The sequence below is a fragment of the Patiria miniata genome, unplaced genomic scaffold (genome assembly GCF_015706575.1).
Source record: "Patiria miniata isolate m_02_andy unplaced genomic scaffold, ASM1570657v1 HiC_scaffold_26, whole genome shotgun sequence".
Classification (NCBI taxonomy): Eukaryota; Metazoa; Echinodermata; class Asteroidea; order Valvatida; family Asterinidae; genus Patiria; species Patiria miniata.
In genome coordinates, this window is record NW_024037065.1 from 6,214,724 (window position 1) to 6,232,428 (window position 17,705).

General features: G+C 41.3%; 1 protein-coding gene across 5 annotated transcripts in view; it reads right to left on the reverse strand.

Moving 5' to 3' along the window:
• Positions 1 to 17,705, reverse strand: part of LOC119733946 (E3 ubiquitin-protein ligase MYCBP2-like) — a 63,693-nt gene that overhangs the window by 41,590 nt on the left and 4,398 nt on the right. For 3 of the 5 annotated variants that reach the window (XM_038207309.1, XM_038207308.1, XM_038207307.1), the window contains exons 5-16: positions 16,649 to 16,745; positions 14,817 to 15,009; positions 14,147 to 14,433; positions 12,638 to 12,892; positions 10,542 to 10,634; positions 9,577 to 9,672; positions 7,626 to 7,829; positions 6,396 to 6,524; positions 4,463 to 4,641; positions 3,383 to 3,525; positions 2,267 to 2,367; positions 932 to 1,159 (exon numbers count right to left, since the gene is read on the reverse strand). In XM_038207309.1, the coding sequence (XP_038063237.1) occupies positions 932 to 1,159; positions 2,267 to 2,367; positions 3,383 to 3,525; positions 4,463 to 4,641; positions 6,396 to 6,524; positions 7,626 to 7,829; positions 9,577 to 9,672; positions 10,542 to 10,634; positions 12,638 to 12,892; positions 14,147 to 14,433; positions 14,817 to 15,009; positions 16,649 to 16,745 (2,005 nt within the window). The remainder of the gene's footprint in view (positions 1 to 931; positions 1,160 to 2,266; positions 2,368 to 3,382; positions 3,526 to 4,462; positions 4,642 to 6,395; positions 6,525 to 7,625; positions 7,830 to 9,576; positions 9,673 to 10,541; positions 10,635 to 12,637; positions 12,893 to 14,146; positions 14,434 to 14,816; positions 15,010 to 16,648; positions 16,746 to 17,705) is intronic. The other 2 variants (XM_038207311.1, XM_038207310.1) reach the window with 2 other exon arrangements.

Consider the following 17,705-nt stretch of genomic DNA (forward strand, 5'->3'; position numbering starts at 1 on the left):
ACAGGCTGGTGGAACTAAGTCTTATTTCATTAGTTGCCTGGCAGGCTTGCATGATTTGAGCTGTGGCAAGCAATTTCCAAGGATTCGCTGGTTTTTATACAATTTGGCGCATTAATCAATATTTTTATTGACATTAATGATTTCATAATAATGTACTCAGAATCAGTTGTCTAGAAACAACTTAAAGGGAATATACATCATTTGCTTTTACTGTAATTTTTAGAAATGGATGGAATTGGGGGGTTGGAAATATATAGCAAATATACTTACACTGACTTTTTTGAGGTTTTGGGTTCAAAAATGCTATAAAAACCAAGAAAAACAATCATTTTCCTGTAGTCTGGTTCCCTGACTCAATTTAAGAAGAAACAGAGCAGTTTACATACATTGGGGAATTGTAAGGTCAGGGAACCAGTACGCTGGCTTGTACCCGTTCATAAGTGTGTAATCGATTGCAAACAAGTGCGATGGTCAATTGGGGCCAGTATTTGAAAAAAAAGCCAGTTTTTTTCCAACGCTGATTGGCCGATCAGCGTTGGAAATTGATACAAAAATACCACTTTTCTTGAAAATGACAGTATACCAGGTGCCATGATTTTACAGGATGCTTTACACTGTCATTCACTAACAGTCCAGCAAGGTATTTCAAAATGATTTGGTAGTTTTATTTTTTGATGTTTGCAAATGTTGTATTTTCCCTTTAAGACAGCATGAAGCATACAAAGGCCTGGGTCTTGCAAAGATCTACAACAACAAACATTTTAATGAGCAGTAGTTCAACATACTCCACCAAGCATGTACAATGCAGTTTTAGAAGAATGAATAACGTATACCAATCCCTAGGCTGATTGTTAAAGACTGTGCGGACACAGTAAGAAACATCTGAATCACATAAAATCGAGTTTGAGAATTCAGTAGGCTTACTACTAACCTTGTAGTTGGCCACAGTGGCAGCCTTGTAAGGGTGGTCACTCTCCACCACAGCATAATGAGATGAGGTGGTGACTCCGCCCCCGGCCTCGCCTGATTGGCTGGCTATGTTGTCAAGGGCGTGGCCGGCAATGGCTGATGCGGAGTCAGTGGGCGGGGAAAACTGGAGATTGATGGCGGCCACTGGGGGCAGGAGCTCCTGGATCAAGTCCAAGATCTGCACAGCGCTCTACATGTGATACAAAGAAAATCATTTGACAGTAATCCAAAGAGTAACTGACAAAATTACTGTTCAAAAACATACTTGGTTTAAAGATAGTAATGGCACTAAACTCCCTGTGAAAATATTCTTTCTGGCAAGCTATCGTTTTGAAGAAAACAATGAAAGAAGGCCATTTCCAACAATGCGTCTAAACACGCATTCTTGAAAATTTCCGTTAGTAGCTCGATTTTTAATTCGGCGAAGGTTGCGCAAGCATTGGAAAAAAAACGCCCACGCGCATGTGGTTGCTATCATTTATCGGTTAAATGCGCGGCATCACGTACCTGCAATCGGCTGCATAAGAACGGGCCCCGGATGCTGATTTTGGGCACAATTCAAAACATGGCACAGCATATTGTTTTTGTCTGAATATACAGCATTCACTGAGCTAAACCTTTGTCAGGTTAGTAGTTAAGCACCCTCCTTTCGATTTTGAGCACTTCTGTTGCTTCAAACGAACATAATGCACAAATTACAAATGATGTAGTCTACGTTTAAGTACAATTTCTACCCTGTGCCTGCACTCAAATGTGTCCCTCTGTGAACAAACTTTGTGTTTATACATCTTCTGCAGCACATCCGACATGCACCCTTTGCTCAAAACTCATCAGTGCACACACACACAATGTACCAGCATACCTTGTCAGCATGGCACACAGTACCTTATATTCTTCCCACACTGAATCGATATCAATTTAATCGGTTTCCAAAAATCATGTAACAAAGCGCCCAGGAAAACTAAGGTTGTTTCACAGAAAGTGACTAACCCTCTACCATCTCAGATATCCGCCCTATGTTAGCAGTCTCCAAATTTTTGGCATGTTCGATTCCTTAAGGTTCCGCAAGTGTTATCCTTGGGCGGGGGGAGTTCCTGTAAGACACTTAGTGTGGAGAATAGACAATTCTGAGCATGATATCACTGCTCCCTTCAATAGTGAAATCATTGTGTCAGCTATTGTTCATACAATCTGTCCCAGGGCATTTGCTTTGTACAATAGCCTGCACAATGCTTTCGCCATTGAATGGAGCATCCACGATTGCAGATTGATGGCGTGCTCGGAATGGTTTCCGTACCTTGGGATCTGATACAGCAACCGGCCCAATATGGGCCAATACGAGGGGTAACAGGCTGATGAAGAGATGCGCTGAGCCCAGGACCTCCGACAATTCAGCATCTGAAGAGGACAGAGAAGATGTTACAGGATTGAAAATCTCAAAATCCTTGTGCTCGACACTCTCAAAATCCTTGTGCTTGAAGAGCAGGCTAGAAACTGTAACTTCGTTGAGCATTTTATTTCTGCCACCTCTAAAACTGAACACTTCAGGATAATGCTCATTGGGCCACCACGTAGCCCAGGTTGGACGTCATCTTCATTGCAAAACGACTGATGTCCAGGGTATTAATTCGACTGCCATAGCGAAAAAAAATTTGAAAACATTTTGTACATATTTTTACCTGATAGTGGAAGCTGAAACTTCGTTTACATATTCCTTGTGTCCAGAATTATGCATACGCTGGGTTTAGAAATGGTAAATATGTCCGAGGGCGATGTATTTACCGAAAATAAACCGCAGATCCATGCTTTTGTTGAAAACACTTTCAGTACAAACTCCCGTGTGAAGATACACGCGTGTCGTATGCGGCCCCGTGTGGGGTGTGCATGCAGGCGCGCGCGTAAGTCTTCACAAGGGGAGTTCGTTCTGAGAATTGCGGTTTATTCTCAGTAAACGCGCCGCCCGCAGACATATTTGCCTTTTCTTAACCAAGCGTATGCATAATTCTGGACACAAGGAATATGTAAACAAAATTTCAGCTTCCTCCATCAGGTAAAAAATATGAAAAACATGTTTTAGAAATTTGTTCGCTTTGGCAGCAGACGTTCATAGCCTGGACTCCGTCGTGTGTACACACGACGGAGTCCAACCTTGGCTGGGCCTGCATGCTACTTTGCCAAAGGAGCTATTCCATGTTGAAGTGACTGGTCTTAAAAAACTTCCTCAAAAGTAAATGATGGAAAATTTCTGAATAATGCCATAAACTACGTGGAATATGTATTTCGATCTATCAGAGCATTTCTTTTGCTCACAGTGCACTTAGCTGCCTCAAAGTTACTTGTGAAAGATTTAATTGAAATTTTATTAACATAAAACATTGAAAGAAGGTTACAAGACCTTTCTCCAAGACCTGACCTTGTAATCCTTGTGCCTGGTGCAGGAGTTCGGTAGCAGCCTTGATGATGATGCTAGTGATGGACAAGGCGCTCTTTCTTGCCTGACGCTCCAGAACCACCGAGTGGGACTCGGTCTGAGTGTGCTCAGTGTCGGCCGCAGTGCTGGTGATGGAATGCAACACAAGATTCATTTCAAGATCAGGGTTCATTTTTATGGCATGGATTTCTGAGCTTACACCATTCTGTTTTTGCAGCTATTCTTAGATAACCCTGTAAGTGCAGAACCCATATTTATGAGATGTACACATGCGTACTGCAATGCCCACTGCGATCAACTCCCTGAAACGTGGAAGGACACAGCTCGAGTTGTGCAGAAACTTTCACCAACGACTTCTTTCATCCATGATGCCTGCGCAGAATGCTCTGTGTCACTTATCATGATCATGTCACCAAAGGAGAACCTCTACAGGAAGCCAATTCCCAGAGACTGCAGGAGATAGTGATGGAGTGCAGGCTAATGTCTAGCTGGCTACATTCTGTGCCCACTAAATCACCGGCACTCCAGGACTGCAATGCAGAGGGTTCCATCGGGCAGAAGCGGAAGAGAGGAAGACCTAAGAAGACCTGGCGTAGTGCATTCCGAGTACATTTAGGACATCTTGCGGGCCGGTGTGCCCAGCTGCTCAGGAGGACCTAAGTATTGAAGTCTAAGACACATGCATACGAAACAAAATCCGTTGCTAGCCCACGACGTAGTTCACCGAAGTGCAGCATTTTCTGCCTCAGTAAGAAGCCACTTGCTCCATACAGTAAGAAGAGACGTGGAATTTGGCCAAGGACTTACAATAATCTCATGTTCGTGATTGCATGCAGAGCACCTCTTTCGTTGGATTTTGTGCACAAGCAGCAGATGGTGTTTTGTGACCACTGTTAAAAGGTCTGTACATCCAACACCGTGGAACTGCCCCTTTGTAAAGGGTCCAAACCAGTAATAAAATCTAAATTCAGGAATAGTTCCCACGAATGAAGGAAAGTGAAAGCCCTTCATTCATAGTGATGCTCAATTGCTACATTTTATGGCAACTTGCTTTGTACTTACTTGAAGTAGAGGATCTGAGGCACCTGGCCCCGCGTCTGGCTGGTACCGTTACTGCTCAGGGGGCAGGAGCTGAAGGTGAACACCACTCCGTCAGGGCATTTGACGTGGGTTGTGCCAGCGTCTCCGTTCACCGTTCGGTTGCCGTGATTTCTGAGCCGCACTGCGTACTTCACCCCCTCCTACACAGGGAACCGAAAATAAACCTGATGGTTATCTAGTATACAAGTATTCAACCATATGGCCAAGTACCAAGGATATTCAAATCATCACAGTGTTGTAGACATTACCAAAACGTTTCGGTGAATAATGATCTTCATTTGTGAGGCTTCCAAATCCATTGGAGTCATTCTATAGTATAAATTGAGGGGCCAAAGTGTGAACATTTTTCCTGTCTCCTTTACATGTGAAATTTGTAATTTGCCATTCAAGTTTCATTAAAAGTGACTTGCTTGGTTTTATGCTTCATATGATCACTCTTGGATGATGACTGCATTACCAGCGCCTTGAGTACCTAATTGTTGGTAGATACGTGCGCTACACAGGGTGAGTAAAAAAAAGAGGAACCCAAACCCTCAAATGTATTTCATATTTTAAAAAATAAGTAGCACCAAAAATAATAACGACTGGAAAGCCAATTTCAAAAGCTACTTTTAGATGAAAAAATTACTGAAATTGCTCAATCCGTTCAAAGAATACCACCATTTAAACGCAATGACCCCAAGCCTGTCTCGTCCAAAAAATCAATTTATTGTGTGTTTTTGACTGTTTAGAACAACAAAGAAAATGACACAGAAAACTTGTTTCAACAACTGTCACCAACTGTAGCACACAATATTTTGATTAACAACCCTGGTTAGGCAAACAATATGATTTATAAAAATCTACTTTTTTAAAAGACGGGCCTTCAAAAGGACTTTGTTGCATATTGTTAATGTTTAAACTAAGATTTCATCGCTGGTGATGTTTGAAGACAATTGTGACGACGATTGTTGAAATCGCATTTTTGGGACGAGACAGGTTTTAGGGTCATTGTGTTTAAATGGTGATATTTTTTTAACGGATTGACCAATTTCAGCAATTTTTTCATCCAAAAGTAGCTTATGAAATTGGCTTTCCAGTCATTATTATTTTTGGTGCTACATATTTTTTTAAATATGAAATATAATTTTGGGGGTTTGGGTTCCGCTTTTTTTGACTCACCCTGTATAAGACTCCGGTATTAGTAGTGCATCAGAATCATGAAAACATAGCTGTCAGATGTAACAGGGTCAGGAAAAAGTGGACCCAAATTTACAGAATGACCTTTTTCGTTTCAGTGTGGTACCGCACGTGAAGACTGATATAAAAATGTTTTAACCTTCCTATTGTTAGATCACTCACAGACAGTCAAAAATGTCTTCCAATTTCTCTGCCATGCATTGTATACAGGCTAGCAAAATAAAGTCAGATCCCATTCGTGTTAGCACTGTGACAAGTCAAATTCCACCAAAAGACAAAAGAGGTAACTGGTAGGTACAACCGGCATATCAATCACCTCCAATCAAAGCAAGGCTATATCGAATAAGCCTTTTAGGAGTTCCAACTGCGCATTCATAACCTGTGACAACACGCATTGTTTGTCTCAAATGGCCTTTGACAACATCGCGCCACTGACTTTACAAAAAGGCTGTTTGTACATTGTGGGTACTGTCAAAGGGCATTTGAGACAAACAATGTGCGTTGTCACAGGTTACGAATGCGCGCAGTTGGCTTATTAAGAAGGGAGTTCTAACAGTCACTTCCTTGTTTTGACTGCTATGATAGTGTAGCCAAAGAGGGTTAATAATGCAGATCCATACATGCAGGAGCCAATCATGACCTTTCCAAAAAGTAAATTTAGGGTGGTGCGGCATCTGACGAATGCCTTCTATTCTGTTCCGATTTAAGCACCCACCTTGACCGCTACCGGTCGGTCAAACTTGACCTCGGCCACGTCGTTGACCAGGTCGCTGGGGCCGTAGGAGCCCTTGACCAGCTCCAAGGAGTTCCAGCGATGGCTGTGGCCGTCGGCGCCTGTCTCACTCTGTGAGTTATGACCAAATAAAGGAATCAAAAGTTGCAAGTATGGAGGGACAAAAGGGAATCAAGTTTATCTTTTCAATATTATCAGGCATGCAACTGGGAATTTAGAAAAACAAGAAAACTCCAAATCACACAAGACTTTGTACAGTAAAAGTTGCATGCTTGTATTTTTCATTCACTGTTGTAAAAACAACTGGTAAAAACATCAGTAAAAATGCAGAAACAGACCGACCAATTTGATGAGAAAAATTGTTTTATAAATGAAAATAGGGATGTATTAAACACAGATATTCAGCCTAGAATGGCATCGTTCAGAAGAAAACAATAATTGAAAGTGCTGTTAAAAGTGTGCCCGCGGGCACACCTTTAAACATGCTTTACGAAAAGAATGTATACATGTAGTTGCCACTGAGCTACAACTTCCACAGGTTAGTTTGTATACACCCTACTTTAAGATTTTGAGTAATTTTCTTGCTTCAAACGAAAAAATGCAGGAAGAAAAGGAAGTGATCCTTTAACAAAAACATCAATGCTGCAACAGGTATTATATCCCAGTGAAAGGCAGCCTTGTTTAGCACAGCCAAAAGAATTAAAAGTAACTAGCAGCAATAGAAGTAGCTTTGTTGGAAAGTACACTTAAGTATTATAAGATGGAATTTTGCGTCGGGGTGATATAAATCAAATTAGGTTTTGCCCTTCACCGACATTTTTGAACACTGTATACTCAGTGTGTTACCTCCCGAGTGAAAGTTGGAAAAAATCACTCGGGTGGGACTCGAACCCACAACCTCCTGCTTTCTAGTGCAGATGTCCCACCACTCGACCACCGAGCTAACGGGATCGGTTGGCTGGTTCGAATCTGATGTACATAGCAGCGGGTACCGCATGAACTATTATAAGATGGAATTTTGCGTCGGGGTGATATAAATCAAATGAGGTTTTGCCCTTCACCGACGTTTTTTAACACTGTATACTCACTGAGTATACAGTGTTAAAAAACGTCGGTGAAGGGCAAAACCTCATTTGATATACACTTAAGTAGCAACAACTACTCCATCTAACCAAAAACAAGCCATCATTAAAGTAGTCCTACAAAACTCACTCCGTCTAGGAGTTCCAGTTCATAGTTGTAGTGTCCCCCTCCACCGTAGATACAGAACCCGGCGATGAGGATGCCCGGTTTGTCCACACTGAAGCAGACAGCGTCCGGTGTACCGTTGCCCGTACTCCAGCCTCGACCCTGGCTGACCCGGCCGTAGCGGGTAGGGGTGCAGAACAGGGGACGGCCGGTGGCCTGGCTCTCACCCTGCATCAAACCAAAACATGTTATTAAAGAGCACCCATAAAAAGGAAAACGAAGATTTTACTTATACCCTGTTTGATTTGATCAGGGTATGCTCAACATTAACTCTAATCTCACCTAACCTCACCTTTTTTCAAATACTGCCCCGAATTTAACATCATTAAGCCAGCTAGATTGGTTCCCTGCCCTTACAATTCCCAACCATTTATAGATGATATAATCTTAAGTGGGGTCGGGGAACCAGACTACAGGAACGTGATTGTTTTTCTTGGGTTTTTTTTCAGGATCTACGAACACAAAACTTCAAACAAGTCAGTGTAACAATATTTGCTATAAACTACTAACCCCCCCCCCCCCAATCCATTTAATTCTGAAAATTACATCAAAAGCAAATGTTGTATATTCCTTAATAAGCATGTCATTGTTCGTCCGTTGTTCATCCGTGTTGCCTGTGACTGGACGTTTGATTTGATCAGGGTAAGCTCAAAAATAAATACATGGCTTGTTGGCACATCCAACATTAACTCTAACAGCCCCTAAAGCTACAAAATACTACTGAGAAGTAACCTGTAGTATGCATTTCTTTCCATACAAGTGTGGACAACAGTGCCCAATTTCATGGTGCTGCTAAGCACAAAAATTTGCTTAGCACAAAAAAAGTCTGGCATATAAACGTAGGTTATCAGCCAAAAAACTCCATGTGATTTTCATGCTAAGCAAACAACAAGCAATATACATCACGTGGAGTTTTGGCTGGTAACCTGCTTTTGTGAAGCCAGACTTTTTTGTGCTAAGCAAATTGTTGTGCTTAGCAGCGCCGTGAAATTGGCCCCAGCAGATGTCGTATTCTGAAGTATTTGGTCCTTGACCCCCAAAGAGCCCTTAGGATGTTAGGGTTCAATAAGTTTCAAAAGTATTATGTTAATATACCGGTAGATCCCACTTTGTTTATGTGGACTTAAATGGGAAACATTACCATGAGTTTAATGCTCTGCATACTTGGCACTGCATTTATAGCATTATTTTGACATACATGTACTAAATGAAATGCACTGTATGCTCGTTACCTTTTCCCCTCATGTATTTTCAGCTAACGTACCACTGCCTTTGCATTGCATTGTGGTGAATATTGAGAAAAAATGTATTTTAAGGTTGTTAGGTTGGCAGTAACTTTAAAAAAAAAAACTCATTCTAAGCAGATTTAGGAAGCTGATTCATTCGGGCGATTCACAACGCAGTGCGCCACCAAGAGTTTGCCACGGAGAGTTAATTTTTCCCAGTGCATTGTGGGAGATGATCAACTAATTCGCAGCACGGGACATTTGAAATGGTTAGTTTTTCCGGTCAGTAGTTTTGCAAGCGCATGATTCGATTATATGTTTGCCCTTTCCTTTTCTTTTTATCAATATGGGTGTTTTTGTAAAGCGGCAGAATGCTATGCCCCAATCTATACAAAATTAGGTGAAGTTGTCTACTAACACTCATTCAAATGGGCCATGTTTTGTCGACCTTAAACTTGAAAAAAGGACTCTCCATAGCAAACTCTTGGTGGTGCACTGCATTGTGAATCGCCCTAATTAAAATTGGAAAGTCAAAATTCTGTTTATTCTCAGCATGCTCTTTAATCAAATATCGTTTGAGAGTGATTTTTCTACAACACAATATCCAAGCGATGCATGTAGCATTCAACCTGCAGTAGAGGCAACTTAAATAACTGATGTATTAACAAACTCTCTGCGATTGTATTTACATCTGAGGAGATAGCAGCTGCAGAGAGCTCCGCAATGACGCAGGCAAGGAGACGGCTGGTATTGGAGACTAGCAGTGGGTAACAGGTCGACTGCTTCTGTTGGAAACACAAAATCAAACAGCATTCGGCAATTTCTTAGAAAAACCAACAATGATATTTTGTACAACTTTGACAAAACTGCATGAATATTTGAAGATCAGAAATATGCAAATGATGTGCAATACTCTGAAGGCTTTGAAACATATTTGATAGTTCAAAACCAAGGTACTCGTTGAATGGTTCACAGTCTTTATAATAATAATGACAGAAGTGCAGAATAACTGAAAGGGAATATACAACATTTGCAAACATCAAAAAACAAAACTACCAAATTATTATGAAATAGCTAACTGGACTGTTAGTGAATGACAGTCTAAAGCATCCTGTAAAATCATGGCACCTGGTGTGCTGTCATTTTCAAGAAAAGTGGTATTTTTGTATCAATTTCCAATGCTGGTCGGCCGACCAGCGTTGGAAAACACTGGCTTTTTTTCAAATACTGCCCCCAATTTAACATATTTAAGCCAGCTAGACTGGTTCCCTGCCCTTACAATTTCCAGACATTTATAAATGATATAATCTTAAGTGGGGTCAGGGAACCAGACTACAGGAACGTGATTGTTTTTCTTGGTTTTTTTTCAGGATCTACGAACACAAAACTTCAAACAAGTCAGTGTGACAATATTTGCTTTAAACTACTAAACACCCCCCCCCCCCCAATCCATTTAATTCTGAAGATTACATCAAAAGCAAATGTTGTATATTCCTTAATAAGCATGTCATTGTTCGTCCGTTGTTCATCCGTGTTGCCTGTGACTGGACGTCTGATGGACTCGACTACATCCCTGACAAAATGTGGATCTCCTACAAAGTGAAAAAGCAGTCATTTTATAGAAATGTTTGCTTCAAAACAGATTATTCCTTACCTTGCTCAGTGCCTGCTGGACAGGAGTGATGAGTATGTTCAGCAGCCTGTCCAAGATTTCATGGAAGTTGGGGCTCGACCTCACCCCATCCAACTGTAAGACAGAAAAACAGAATTATTTAATAATGCTGCATTTACAAACTGAGAAAAAAACTCTTTCATGTTACTTAATGGGTTAGATATGTAATTAAAAGAGGAATGAAATACGTGAATAAGTGTGGAATACTACAAAAGATGTCTCCGGAAATCGCAACTCCCAACCATGTTCAGATGTTGTGCAAAGTATCTTTACAAAAACCACAAACCAAATATCTCAACAATCAAATTATCCAATCTCAACCATCTACATTTGCAAATAGTGCAAAATAGGAGCACAAAAGGAAGGAGCCATTTTGTGTCTGGCACAGAAACTCTTTGGAAAAAAAAACACAAAACAAAAACAACAACAAAAACTACAAATAATGGAAATACACCATGATATCATTTGCAGTTCATCTCACACGTAAATAGCATAAGCTACAGGGTGAGAAATAAAAGATGGGTACCCTGTATAAAGAAGGAAAAAAACAATCGTCAACTTGAATACCAGTATAAAGCAATTTAAAGATAGCAACACAAACAACAAGGTTTTAACAGTAACCTAATTTTTGTTTCATTAATTTTGCTTTTGTGGTTCAGAAGATACTGATTTTTTTCCCAAAATTCATGAAAATCATATTTGTTAACGGATCCTTGAATCAGGCTAAAACACACCCACACACAAGTGTGTATTTGCCTGCAATAGGGGACCCCTATTGTCCCTCTTTTGTTTGTACTTTTTAGGAAGACCTCCCATATGTTTTGTACACATCGCTAAATTGGGGACCTTCGGGAATTGAGGACCCTATTTTGTCCTCTATTGTTCACCGTCCCCTTTTGAATGCAGAAACAAACTCGTGTACTTTTAACCTTACAAATGCCCGGTTTTGTTTTTTTACTTTTCATTTTGTTTATTCAACAATGTTTCTGATTACAGCAAAGCTGATATTTTACAAACATCTGACATGAATGCAGTTTTCTGAAACCGTTTCAGTCTCATTTTGTTATTCCATTCACATGACTGAGAATGATTACGGATTCCGTTATGTGCGCATGTCATTCACGCCTAGTCTGTAGTAAAACCGACACGTCTCTGCACATTGGGTATCCCGTGGAAAACTTTGTTTTTCCACTATTTTGTTTGATACATTGTAACTTTAAGACATTTTGTCATATCATGTTGCCCATTTCACCAGATGGCAGCTAATATACAGGGATTTCCAATGATCTACTATTTTCAACCCCCCAGTCTTCAAATAATTTTTTTTTTTTTTAAATCGGGTATCTATCTTTCTGATTCACCCTGTAACACAGTATACAATGTACATGTAGATCTGAAAACACATTTTAAAAAACACAGAAGGCCTAACGAACCAAGAAAAAAAATCTAAGAAAATTATGCATAGGAACATGTCAACAATGTACCGGTATTACAACCCAAAATAAATCTTGCTTTCATTACCAGATATAAATAATTAACACCGCTCCAACCAATTTCACTTTATCAATTCTTTTTCTGTATCAAATGTTACTATAGAATGGCTCCTGACCTTTTTTTTTGTAATATTATACAATATATTGAGACCCAAATTCACAATACCAAACCACATTGTTCATAACAGTGAAGTTCCACTGTAATGAAAATAATAACCCCCTTTGACAACTCCTTCAATGGGAGAGAATGTCGCATCCTGACGCCACTTTTTTCATAATATATTATCTCAATGAAGGCCAGTCATTGCAAAAATGTTGGAAAAAACATGAATCTGGGATTGAGAAACATTTCGGTTAGGATTTTATTAGAAAATAATTTAAAAAGGCGGTTGACTCTCCATAAACTTTGTACAAAACCAAAGTGGCGTCTGGACACTACGCTCATTCCCTTCAATGTATCGTGCATAACAAAAGGTAGCACACTGTGGCCCACAGACACAATAAACACAACCACAGCACAACCATGAGTTAGTTGAATTACAGCACTTAAACAAGAAAAAGAGTGTTAATGTCGGGCATGCAAACCTGTATGCGTTCTTCCATGAGAGCCACAAGCTCCACAGAGTTTGAACTCACTTCGGCCGCGATGGCGGAGGCAGCAGCCCCAGCGAGAGGGGAGGCGTCCTCCATGGAGCACTGCTTGGTCAAGACGTTTGGGACCTCACCGTCCCGGTCCCTGTCCCTCAGGATGGGCAGGACGCTAGACAGGCGCACCGAGGGGTGGCACAGGGCCTCCAGGACCGCCCCTAGGAGGTTGCCGTTGGGCTCTGCCTGCTCCGCCTACAAAGGAAGGGGGCAAAATAAAGCTTATCCCAAAGTCTATTCAAATTGATTCAGAAGGACTATTCACATGTTGTGCAACAATTCTCACACTGCACAAGATTTCACTTACGAAACATTTCACAAAAGTCACATAGTGCGTAAGTCCGCGATTTGTGCAATAACTTATGGTGTAACCTACGCAATCATTTTAGGTGGCGTAAGTTGTGGCGTAGCGACTGAAAATGACCTATTGTACAAGTAAATTGTGATCACCGTGGAGCCTGTCATCGCATAACTTATCAATGTTGATACAAGAAACTCACAGCTTCTTGTTTGAGGAACATTAATTGCTGTTTTACTTGTGACAGAATTTTTAGAGTTGCCGCACGATTCCGAAGAAAGCTGAAAAAAAATACTTTCAAAATGGCGGGCTGAGGTGATTCAACCACTGTTTCGTGAACGAACAAATTCGTACACAAACAGCTGTTGTAAATGCTGTTACTATCCTTGTCCAAGAGGTTTAGATTATTTAAAACGTTGCGCAGCTATGCCAGAGTTTCGTGAAATTGATCGTAAGTTTATTGCACAGCTGCGCAACAAATTTGTTGCGTAACGCTTACGCATGGCGCAAACTACACACTTTTTCATGAAATTGGTTGCAGGTCAACACAATGGGCCGGATTTAGCCCATTTGGGGGTAATCCTGTACGACAGCACTGCCAAGCTCACCAGTGACAGCCCGTCAGTCAGTGAGATAGGTACAAAGAGGAATCTATGCTGGCCCTCTGGGACCAGCAAAAATATGAAATGGTTCTTAAAGTAACAATAATGATAAGATTGGGGTACGTATTCTAACATTTGGGGCAGGATCTTATAAAATGGGTGTTAAAGTTTTACGGAAATAAAAAATTGGGGAAAATGTACCCATGGTTAGGAAACAATGAATACATGAAGGGAGAACACAACTAATTATCTTCAAGTAAACTTGAATCCTCGATCCTGATTGGTCGATCCATGGCAACAAGCCATGCTACATATAACCATGTAGCACGGCCTCGGGCCATACCGCACTCCGCATATTGCGCTTTTCTAAGATGCGCACGCCATTCCGTACAACACACACGTGTAATAGGATAACCGCTGAAAAGTTTGTGTACTGAGCTTTTAATTCTCTTTTAACAATCCTTAATCTTCTCATTATAAATATGATTTTTCTTCGCACACCCTCAGGGGGCTAGGTTCAGTATACAAGTTTTAATTTTCAACACTCACGCTGCCCATGGAGCCCAGCAGCTCACACAGAAACATCCACTTGAGCTGGGCTGACGGGTAGAAGGCGTGGAAGCAGGAGACGAACGTCCGGTGGCACTCTGTCAGGATGCTCTCCCACAGCGCCCTCAGGCGTTGCGTCTCAGCCGCTGTCGTTGTTGTCCGGTCCATGAGACGCTGGATGGAGGGCTGTGTGGAGTTGGACAGGATCAGCCTCAGCAGGTCACAGCAGGCCGCGATGGACTCCGGAAGCTGGCCGTTCTCTGTGGGTTGTTTCTTGCTAAAGGCAGCTGAACAGTCCCAAAAAAGAAAAGTTTAAAATATAAATTCTGTGTCTGCGTAAACATCAGCCACACCTCCTCCACAGCGAGTCTGTTACCTTCCCAGCATTGAATAATGCCGGTAGCCATTTAACATCTGGGTTGAGAGAAGTAATTGAGGTAAAGCGCCTTACTCAAGGGCACAACACGCATGGCTATGGTGGGGCTCGAACCAACAATCCCAAGATCATGAATCCTATGCTCTACCGCTAGACCACACGTGCCAGTCTCAGTTCCCACAATATTGTGCAATACAATAAATTTAACTAGCATGAAATATTCTACAACAGTTACATTATTTGCTTATGTTAAGCAGAGCCACGGCTAAATTGTAAAATTGACAGCAATCTTACATGGGCTTGGGTAGACCTCGCAGACGTAGCTCCGCAGTAGTCTCAGGCAAGCCGTGGCAATGTACATGAGTCTCTCCAGGTCCAAGGCAAAGTCTAGCAGCCTCTTACCGCCCTGCTTGAGGGCCACCAGTATCCCCTCCGCCAGCTTGTTCCAGCTCCAGTCCAGCAGGCGCAGTAGAGACTTAAACACCTCCTGAAAGATTGGGGGAAATAATGGCAATATTCAAGTATAAATGGGGGGTGGCATGGGTGGCTTGTGCGTAAAGCGCTCGCCTCTCACCAAGGTGACCATGGTTCGAATCCTGGCCGTGGATCGCATGTGAGTAGAGTTGTGCGTTGGTTCTCTCCTGTGCCACGAGGGTTTTTTTCCGGGCCCTCCAGTTTTCCTCCCTCCAGAAAAATCAAACACTTTCGATCTCAGGCTGTGCTCCGTGGTCATATGTGGGTTGATGTGGCTGGCAGCAATAGGCGCCTTTACGTGCCAGCGTCCCAACCACGTTGTACCCACGTCAGCATACCAGCTGCGAGTAAGGATGATTAGCCTCCCAAATTTTTTTTTTTTTTCTTATTAAAGTATGTTTGGTGGCCTGTTAATTTCAACTGGCATTCCAGAGTCACACCGAGCCAAAAAGTGATGAAGATTTTAATAACATACATGGAGTTTGAAACAGTTAGGAGAGACTACTAAGATTGACTGATTGGCGGTTTTAACAGAGTTGTAATGACTCAAGTCAATTTCCCACTCAAGTCTGACTCGAGACACAATTTCCGGTGACTCGACTCGACTTGAGTCCCATCAGCAAACTGACTCAACTCGACTCAAGTCACTGCAAGCAAATGACTCTACTCGACTCGAGTCCCTCATCAGAAGACTCAACTCGACTCGAGTCCCTAATGCATCAGAAGACTCGACTTGACTCAAGTTGAAGGCTAATAACACTCGAGTCCCGAAACTGTGCACAAAATTAAATTTGCAGTTACTTACAGTAGAATGTTCTTTACGTTGGCGTACTTTGCGTTACCGTCAAGATGTGGCTGCTTATTGCGTACATATACACATCGTATGACTGACTCCCATCTTGTGGTTTATAATGTAGCACATCAACTACTATCCCGGAACCAGACTTTAAACAAATTTCCCAATTCTTGATTTGATCATCCCCTTCAGGTGATTTCTTTAGCCCTTGATGGAACTCCGGCTAAATATATGTCCTGGTTTCAAAAAAATAATTAGATATATTTCTATATAATCAGAAACGGTTTGGTATTTTGAAATTTGGTTTTGACGTCAGCGTGAAACTTATTCCAGACCCGAAGCTAAACCAGAGATATTACTGAAGTTTCACTTCTTGTGTACTGTTACGTAGATTTTTGGTAGAAACGTCGAGCAGAAGCTGTCTATTGGGTACCATGCAGCATATATTAAGTCTTTGGATCTATAATAAACTGGTGCCCAGTGTTCATTCTTCCATTCTGTAATTTATTAGATGGTGTTCAAATACCAGTGAATATTGAATTGACTCTAGCATAAATTTGACTCGACTCCACCACACATTTGACTCGACTCAACCACACACTGTGACTTGACTCAACCTTCTTGACCTAATGACTCGAGTCACTTCCTTAAAATGACTCAACTAGACTCAAAATTCAGTGACTGGTTAGAACTCTGGGATTTAATGACTCCAGAGTCCATGCAATGGAAAACTAATACATAAAGGTTGTCTTTCAGAAACCCTTGTGACACGTGTGTTTTCTTATGTGTGTCAAGTTTTACTGTCCACTCGCAGAATACAAACTAATAATGTTTTTACATGAATGAACATGATTACCGTGTTGACGGTATTGCTGAATCGTGGAGTGAGAATGTGGACGGGTTCCGTCTGCGACGACAGTCCGCCTGATGAACTAATGTCAGGTTGAGGCAGCCTGCAAGAGAACAACCAACGTCCAGAGTTACATTCAAGCTGCAGCCAAGCTGCCAAACCAAACTAATCTTTTTTTAAGAAACATGGAAACGAACATGAATTGTAATCGAGTGTTCAGTTTGTATGCCTGTCATAAACACGAGAGTCAGGCTGGCGTAGCAGTAGTTTCCTCACCTTCCACCACTGTGGCCTGGGTTCGAATCCCGCCTGGGCCAATATGTGGATTGGGTTTTCCTTCCCTACCTGATTCCATGGGGTTTTTCTTAGAATTATCTTCTGGGTTTTCCTCCCACCTCTAAAACTGTCATTTCTTCTCATTGTCTCCTCTCTATACAGTTTTCTTAAGGATTTCGAGCTACATGTAGAGTGCCTAGAGCACTTTTGAGGAATCCTTGATTTCATTACCAGAAATAAAGAAATAAATAAATAAATAAATCTATAAATAAACTCAATTATTGAACATAATGGGTGCACAGTACATGCATACTCTAATTTGTATCCTTTTCGAGACATCGCTTTGTTCTCCTGTACAAAATTGTGAGGTGAGAGGGTCGAAAGCTATTTTCACAATGCTCTTATTTTAACCAGAATTACTTCCCTGGGTTGAAATTCCAACCTAGTATCCCTTACATACAATACTTTAATTTGCGACCGATACGTATACCTTGGAAATTCCTACTTTTTGAGTAAAATCCATATATCTATTTCGTGAAATATTTGTGGAGACACATATACGTATTCACTAAATTATTCAGATGTTTGAATATTTGAAACATGTCCATTAGGTTTAACATTTGCCACCCTAAACTGTGTGTGCAGGTAAAAATTGGTAAAGCTGGTAAGGAACTGTGAAGTGTGTGTGCCAGTTGAAATTTACAAGATTCAATTAGGAATTAAATGGGCCACTGATTAGGGTTTGTGCGTACCGGTCAAAAATTTACCTTGAGTTTAATTAAATATT